The sequence below is a fragment of the Myotis brandtii genome, unplaced genomic scaffold (assembly GCF_000412655.1).
Source record: "Myotis brandtii unplaced genomic scaffold, ASM41265v1 scaffold1162, whole genome shotgun sequence".
Classification (NCBI taxonomy): Eukaryota; Metazoa; Chordata; class Mammalia; order Chiroptera; family Vespertilionidae; genus Myotis; species Myotis brandtii.
The window spans coordinates 412,105-420,901 of record NW_005354021.1 but is presented as its reverse complement, the minus strand read 5'-3'; the positions used below and the strand labels follow the sequence as shown (position 1 = coordinate 420,901).

Here is an 8,797-nt window from a genome sequence, read left to right as displayed (position 1 = left end):
CCATCTCAATCCCCGCCCCCGCCCCCCCGCCCCCTAGAGTGGTGCATGCAGGATGTGCACATACAGAAGGGAAGGGAGAATGAAGTCGTTTAACAGGGGGAAAGTGAGGCCAGGGAAGAGCCATTTCTCTGGGTTTTTGATGAAATGGACAGCAATCCCATTCTCATTTTATTTCAAATGGCTCTTGTAAAAGGTTAATAAATGGAATTTTAAAGATTCATATTCACGATAGTGGTTTTTTGGTGGTGAACAAGTCATCACTGAGGGAAATAAAACAAGAATAGAATGATAATGGCCAGCATTTGTTGAATTCTGAAAATGGACCGTGATTAGTGCTCTAAGTGCATATTCTCATTTAATCCTCATAACAAGGAAAAGAAATAGGTAATATTATTATCCTCTTTCTGCAATAAGCCAAGTCTTAAATAGGTAAAGTAATCTACCTACAGTCACACTAGTAATTGGTAGATCTAAGATTCAAACCCAAGTCCATCCTCACCCACCTGCTATACTCCCCAGGGTACAGAGACAATACAGGCACAACAATAGACATACGTGCCTTCCCAAAGAGGTTTTCAAATGCTATCTAAACCACTTATTATTTTCAAGTAAATTGTTTACTAAGAATTTATGTAATTATATTATTAATTTTATCTTTTATATGGATTTTTCTGAGGTTATTAGCTATAGCCTTAGCACTTAGTATGGGACCAAACACACAAGGAGATACTAAATAAATACTCATTGAGTGTATAGTCTTGGTCAACTAATACAATACTTTTGAATCTTGATTTCCTCAAAAATGAGTAGCAAAATGATAGTGTAACTATACTTGAAAAACTGGTAGGAAGAATAAAATTACAATTATAATATTACTTCTAGAAATATCAAAAGCTAGATACTGAATGGATAGACTCAATGCATTCCCCCCCCCACCCCCCGCAATCAATGAGTTAAAACAGGGGTCCTCAAACTTTTTAAACAGGGGGCCAGTTCACTGTCCCTCAGACTGTTGGAGGGCCGGACTATAGTTAAAAAAAAAAAACTATGAACAAATTCCTATGCACACAGCAGCGGCAAAAACACCCGGCGGGCCGGATAAATGTTTTGGGCGGGCCGCATGTGGCCCCCGGGCCGTAGTTTGAGGACCCCTGAGTTAAAACATATCGGTTGGGTCCATTTCACTCTTCTTACCTTCTCGGATGGCTGTAAATGGGACTCCTTCCTCTTCATTCATGCTGATGACTTTTAAAGCCACTAGTTGTCTGTTTATTCTAGAAGAATGGGGGGAAAGGGCGCACATTAAGATGGCTCTTTACAATTTAACATAAATAAGTTTTCCTTCCAAATATATTCTAGCATACGAATCTACAATTTTTCAAAATAAAAAGTGTTAAAAGTCATATAATATGTATATGTATACCAAAATATTTTTTTCTCTTTACCAAAGTGATCCATGTTTATTATAAAAATAATTTGGAGATACAGAAATCAGAGAATGCCCCCACCCCCCATCAGATCCTTCCTCGTAATATTTTGATGTACTATATTGTTCCTTTTATTTTCCTTTGTGCACTTATCTCAGCTATCCTTATTTTTCATCTGAATCATTGTACTAACCTCCTAACAATCTCCTTGCTTGTACATAAACAATCAATTAACACATATTTTGTATGTTTTATGTATTGTATATTGCATTCTTACAATAAAGTAAGCTAGAGAAAAGCAAATGTTACTAAGAAAATCCTAAGGAGGAGAAAATACATTTACGGTATTTGTTGAAAAAAAATCTGTGTATAAGTGGACCCGTGTTGTTTGAGGGTCGACCATAAACTGTGTGCACATGGAAGACAAAATGCACACGTGCACAGAAGTGATAGAGTACAGACGATCTTTAAGTCTTCAACATTTATTTGCTGGTATGTACTACCTTTCCTTTTTATAGCATTTATGACTTTTTCATTTTATTTCAAAATGTTTTCTTACAGTAACTATTATTTCTTTTTATTTCTTCTAAAGTAGATATCAGTAGATGTGTAAATTTATGAAATCAAGTTTTTTATCTTAGTCTTCTTCTAAATTGAGATATAATTGGCATATGTTGTGCAAGTTAAAGGTGTACAATGTGTTGATCTGATACATTTATACATTGCAATATGATTACCAGGATTTCTTTAGTTCTTGCCTAATGTCCCTTTTCTGTTCTAGGATTCCCATCCAGAATACCAGTTTACATGTAGTTGTCATGTCTCTTTAGGCTCCTCTTGGCTGTGACAATTTTCCAGACTTTCCTTGTTTTTGAGCACCTTGGCACCTTAGTCAAGAATTTTGTAGGATACCTCTCTGTTGGAGGTTTTCTTATGATTATAACACTGGGGTTAGGGGTGTGGAGGAGGGAGAGTACCATTTTCATCACACCATAGTAAGGGCACATATCATCGTAATTATGACTTGATGTTGGCCTTAATCACCTGGCTGAGGTAATGTTTGTCAGATTTCTTCCCTGTAGTTACCCCCCACCCCCACCCCCAACACTATACTTAGGGAAGAATGTCCCCGTGAGTAGCTCACACTTAAGGAGTGAGGAGTTGTGCTCCCCCTCCTTGAGGGTGGGATAGCTACACATTTTCGGGGTTTGTTTTTAGAGCATGCTTTTATCTTAATCTTTCTGGACTATTTATAGATAAAAAGGATTACCACATTTTAATTTCTATGTCTTTAGTTGTGGAACTGAATTTTCATAAATGTATTGGTCTTTTCTGTTCTTTTATGATTTGCCTTATTTGACCACCATTTTACTAAACTATTTTGCATATACTCTTCAACAATTTCTTTTGTTTGCCTTATCATGTCTTTGAAATGTTGAAATTTAAAAACTTTATGATGTTCAACATTTTCTAAAATACTCCTCCCCCCTCCCACCCCCCTCAAACCGTGTAACCTGCTTTGGTGCCTGGGCCTATGGGCAGAGGCCAGGCTATGGTTCAAAATCACAGTTTGCTCTGGCATGGGGCACTACAAAATGTTTTACTCAGAGCATAGTTCTTTGAAATTCTCACCACCCCTCCAAAAAAGTTTTTTGGTCAAATATGTTTAGAAAATCCTTTATACTTTAAAATGTTCTCAGCCTTTCTTAGATAGTACTGGTATACATGCACATTTTAAAGATGTTGAGAGCACCTACAATGAAGGTCACATTTTAGTTTGTTCCAGGGTTCCCAGTGTCAATTTTACCACAGTAACTCTTTCAATAAAACCTCTATTAAGGTGTCTCAAAATTGGGGCTTTGTAGAACATACTTGGACAGATGGGGCACCATGAACACTTCCAATCTTCCCTTATGGGTTCTGACTTAAGTGTTATGTACACACAGAATTCTCTTATCTATTCTTCTAGTTCCTGGATTTTTTCTTTATTTTTTATTTAACTCTTTAACCCACTGGGAATTTATATTTCCCAGTTGCTAACTATTGTCCCAGCTCCATGTATTGGACCATCTTCTTTTCCTTGCTGATTTGAAGTGCCACCATGATTATATATGAGATCTTACTAATACTTGGATTTGTGACTATTCAGAACTTTAAAAACTCATACTTCTTTGATCTGTCTTTTCTTATACTTGTGCTACACTATTTTAATTATTGTAGCTTTTGAACACATTTACAATGCAGTAAGAATCTAAATTAGAGAATTATTAACATCTTTGCACTATTAGATGTTCTAATCCAAATATCCTTACAACAGCCCCTGGAATGATCTATAAGACCCTATACACCTGTCCTACGGCAGCTGCGTCTTCTCCCTGCCTTCATCTGCTTCCACTCTCCCCTCCCAGCACCAGGCCTGCTCCGGCCTCAGGGATTTCTCACCTGCCGTTCCCTCTGCCTGAAGCTCTTCCACCTCACATGTGCACAGCTCACAGCTCCCTGTGTCAGAGTCTGTTCAAGTGTTCCCTTCCCAGTGCGGCCCCCTGTCATCATTCTTTTAAAATAGTAATCCACCCCTAACCCCTCTTCCCTGTTTTATCCTTTTTCAAAGCACTTTTCACTCTCTGACAAACTCAGTATTTTACTAAGTTTAATAATTGTCTATCTCACCACCCCCCACCCTCTGACAAACTCAGTATTTTACTAAGTTTAATAATTGCCTATCTCCCACTAGAAAGTACAATCCATATGAGCAGGGGGTTTTGTCTCCTTCTTGGAGGAATCCTTATTGGCTACAGTAGTGCCTGGCACACAGTGGGTGCTTAAAAAATATTAGTAGACTGAATGAGTGCCTGTATGAAAAAAAAATGAATGCCCTTATGGCTCTTCAAGTGTTTAATGTTCCTTAATAAATCTTTATATAAATCCTGCCTATTTGTTGAAGTGAATGCTTTTTGTTACTGCTACTGTGAGAGTAATTTCTCCCACTATATTTTCTCTTAAATGGTTATTGCTAATACATAAAGACAACTTTTGATAAGGATATTTTTATTTTGTAACTGATCTTACTGTTTATCATACTGATTTTGATAGTTTCATGGGTTTTTAGGTAGACAAGTCTATAACCTCCCCCAAAAAGTGATATTCATTCTTCTTTTCCTCATTGCATTGGCTAGAACATTAATGGTAATCTTTAACTATATAATAAAGAGGTAATATGCAAATTGACCATCACACCCTTGCACAAGATGGCCAGCAAGGGGGGGGGCAGTTGTGGGTGATCAGGCCAGCAGGGGAGGGCAGTTAGGGGTGACCAGGCCAGCAGGGTTCCCCATGTGGTCAAAGATGGCTGGCAGGGGAGGGCAGTTGTGGGTGATCAGGCCAGCAGGGGAAGGCAGTTGGAGGCAATCGGGCCAGCAGGAGAGCAGTTAGGCATCGATCAGGCTGGCAGGGGAGTGGTTAGGGGGTTATCAGGCCAGCAGGCAGAAGCAGTTAGGGGCAATCAGGCAGGCAAGCGGTTGGGGGCCAGCAGTCCTGGATTGTGAGAGGGATGTCCAAGGGGTCCCAAATTGGAGAGGGTGCAGGCTGGGCTGAGGGACACTCCCCCCCGCTAGTGCATGAATTTTGTGCACCGGGCCTCTAGTAAAAGATAATGGGCACTCTTGCCTATCTCTAACTTAATGGTGCTGTCTCTCTAGTAATTAACAACAACAACAAAAAATGTGTGGGCTGTTGATGTGAAATATTCTATAACATAGTGAGGAAGTATCATCCCATTCCTATTTTGCTCAGAGTTTTAAAAACTAGTAGTTGATGTTGAACTTTTATCACATGCCTTTTTGGCATCTATCTCTATGATATTTTAAAATTTGCTCTTAAATTACAAATATAATGAATGTCTTTGTGCTGAGGAATAAAGTGAAAAGTTTTAGTGATCTTTCTTTCCCCATCCCAGTATCAACCACTAGAAGTATCTACTTTTAAGAATATCTTGTGTATTTTTTCCAGACTCCACTATGCACATACAAATTTATACATGTATAATAAGTACATTTGAGTGCTTTTTTTTCTAAATGAGATCATAGAGCACATATTGTTCTGTAACTTGCTTTTTGTCTCTTAAAATATTGGACATCTCCCTTGCCAGTTTGGCTCAGTAGATAGAGCATTGGCCTTCAGACTGAAGGGTTCTGTTTCGATTCCGGTCAAGGGTACATACCTCGGTTAAGCCATTTTATTTTTCAACATCGAAGTGACATAAAGAAATCAGACCTCCATCTTTTTTTTTTACTAAAGAGCAGTGGAGTTCACAGATCTTTCATATATGTTTGACAAAGTTTATTGTTAGCCAAATGGGCACTTGGCTTCTGGATTAGCAGTATTTTTATTCTTCAGCCATTTTGTTTATTTTATGAGTGTAGAAAACACAGGATTAATCACTTTTTGCATATACCATGCTTTGTAGAAACGAACTTCAGTTTCTCCTCTGAAGGCAAGTGGAAGAATGAAGGAGCAAACTCAAGGTTGCCATTGCAAACTTCCACTGTGTTTTAGGGGGAGAGCAAGTCTACTTTGCATTGAAATCAAGAGAAGGAACGCTGATAAACATTATAGTGGGCTGGTTTTAATTGGGGCGGGAGAAATTTGCTTTTCTTGCAAGGTTGTTTAAGTCATCATGTCTTTCCCTGTTGGCCATGGTGTCTTGCACGGGTCCTGAACTTCTGCAATGTGTCACCTGGCTTTACAATGTCAAACCAAGGGGAGGGATCCTCATCTCTAAAGTCTCTCCAGCTATGGGTCACTCACCTGCTAATCCCCTTGTAAACCGTAGCATAGGAACCTTCACCCAGCTTCTCCAAGTTCAAGTAGGATGAGGCTGCCCCAAAAGGGAGGAGGCTCTTCGTGGGCTTAAAGGGAACAGGTAGGGATGAGAGGTGGGAAAGAAAGAAAGAAAGAGCACTTTTTTTTAGTGTTGACTCCCCCACCCCCCTCCCGCCGAGGAATTTGCTGGAATGTACTTGGAAGGTCAGCTCAGTAATTGCCCTGGAGGTGGGGCCAGCCTCGCTAGACAAGCACACATGAAACCCTCTTGATCAGCATCAGCTGCTCACTCACCCACTGAAAGCCCTGCCTCAGATCCTCTTCCTGAAAAGACTCACTGTTACTGCGTGGCCTTTTACTCTTGCACTTCCGGGCATGGGCAGCCTGACGTCCCCTGGGGTGAAATGAAGTCGTGGAACGTGATGCTTCTTTGAGGTCTGTTAGCTAGAGAAAAAAAGGAAAGTGCAGCAATAAAATGTATGCAATGTCAAGACCTAGTGGCTGGCATAAACAATGCTTTCATTTTTTTTTGCCTGATTTTCACTTTTCAAATATTTCCTAAGCTTCTGTACCCTCATAAGGCACCTTTTCTGAAGGTCAGATCACTTAAACACACACACACACACACACACACAAAATTTAAGAATATCCATTGTTGAAACACTACATTCTTTCTTCACCTAAAAATATGTCCTTGAAAACTTGGCTAACCTAAATTTCTTTGATGGATGGTTTCCAATGTATCTCTGTTTACCTCACACTTGTTTCCCCCCCATGTCCCCTTCATTTATCCCTGTAGGGGGATAATTTTCTAGTGTGGCATTGCTAACCACCACGAGCTGATTACTGAACATTTAAGTCCACAGCATAGCAATCCTGCAGCTTGCTTTTTACGCGGAGGTCAGCCCTGCTCTTCAGTCCTGGAGAGGTTTCAAGAGAATAACAACTCCTCTCTCAACCTCAAGTCCACTGAGTTTCAGGCGGCCCAAAGCCTCGGGTTATTTTTTCCCTTTTGGTTTACAAGCAAATCTCCAAATTTGATAACTATGGCCATAAATTCCCTGTGACTTTAATAGAAATTCCTTTTTATTGGCTGAGACCTACCGCAGAACAATCAGACCCTGCCTGCCACGGAGAGGGGAGCCGGTCTCTGCTCTCCTGGGTTTGTCAGCAGAGAAAGATGCTGCTGCTGCTGCTGCTGGCAGACAAGTACCTGGATGGCAGCCTCGGTCCTCTCGGGCGCTCTCCTCTGACAGCTGCGCGCATCGCCTCCCTCCCAGCAGCGATGGCAGCTGCAGCCGGGCCGGAGAGTCTTTGCACACAGCTCCTGGCCCATCGTCTTCCAGGCTCAAGGAGAAAGCTCGCTCTGGAGCCTCTCCTTCTCGGCCTCTCCTGTCCTCGGTCACTGCCTTTTTGCCAGAGGTCAGCAGCGCGGGAGCTTTCATATGACTCACATGAGGGCTCTGCTGGGGCGGCCTCATGACTTCAGCAGTTTTTTCCTCACCGGCAGGAGAAAGCATCCATCGGAACCGCCGCTGCCTGCTCTCCCGTGTGCACCCCTGGAAGCAGGTCGGCTGCTATTGGGTGCAAAGGAACTTGGCACGTTACAGTCAGATTCCAGCCCCAAGTTAGCTCTGGGGGTATACGTGGTCTTTATGCATTGACAGTGCTTGTCCGTGTAAACAATCATGATATGAATGATTCAAGTGGATGCGTTGAGATGTGTTTTCCCCCTGCCTGTTCTCTGAGAGCACTTTGCTTTTCAGACTTTAAAATATATTTGCAGCCTAACCAGTTCTTAAAAGTCAAAGAAACCACAGAATCATAAAACAGGAAAAAAGCTGAAGATGCTTACTCCATCTCTTCACCTTCAAGCAATAGTGTATCTGGTACTCCCAGAGGGGTAGTCATTCATTCATTCATTCATTCATTCATTCAAAAACTATCTGGTGAGTCCCTGGGTTGTTCTTACGATACAGATACTGTTGCCCATTGGCAGAGAGAGGAATTGGCATAAAATATCTCCTTCTTTTCCTCTCCCCACTTCCTTTCACATCAATGTAATTAATGTTTACGATATTAATAGGATGCCACATCGAGGATCTAGCTTAAGCTAGTTTGTAGCCTTTGAACAGAACTTTTTACTTTCCTAGACTCCTAAGGTTGGTTATTGCCACGATAATGTACTAACCTGGGTGAGACAGAATGTAGGACACACACACACACACAATCATCATCATTAAAGGAAAAAATGAGGCTTATTTATGTATATTTTACATAATGAGCCTCACAATGGTTTAAAAAACTTTTCAGATGATTTAATTATGAGCATGTATTAAAGTTTTACTTTAATATTTTAATATTGCCACAAGAGAAAATACCTAGAACAGGCCAATTCAAAGAGTCACTCAAATTAGAGACATGTAGTTTTTTGTTTTTTGTTTTTGTTTTTTTTAGGTGACTACTTAGATCAGCGGTTCTCAACCTGTGGGTCGCGACCCCTTTGGGGGTCGAACGACCCTTTCACAGGGGTTGCCTAAGACTATCAG

At 40.8% G+C, this 8,797-nt stretch overlaps 1 protein-coding gene across 4 annotated transcripts in view; it reads right to left on the bottom strand.

Moving 5' to 3' along the window:
* The window catches only part of CDK15 (cyclin-dependent kinase 15), a 93,705-nt gene that overhangs the window by 68,017 nt on the left and 16,891 nt on the right, over positions 1–8,797 (bottom strand). Inside the window, exons 1-4 of one of the 4 annotated variants that reach the window (XM_005858232.2) lie at positions 7,462–8,084; positions 6,543–6,692; positions 6,234–6,334; positions 1,195–1,274 (exon numbers count right to left, since the gene is read on the bottom strand). In XM_005858232.2, the coding sequence (XP_005858294.1) occupies positions 1,195–1,274; positions 6,234–6,334; positions 6,543–6,692; positions 7,462–7,584 (454 nt within the window). In that variant the 5' untranslated portion in view covers positions 7,585–8,084. Of the gene's footprint in view, positions 1–1,194; positions 1,275–6,233; positions 6,335–6,542; positions 6,693–7,352; positions 7,442–7,461; positions 8,085–8,797 lie in introns of those variants that run through there. The other 3 variants (XM_014528809.1, XM_014528814.1, XM_014528803.1) reach the window with 3 other exon arrangements.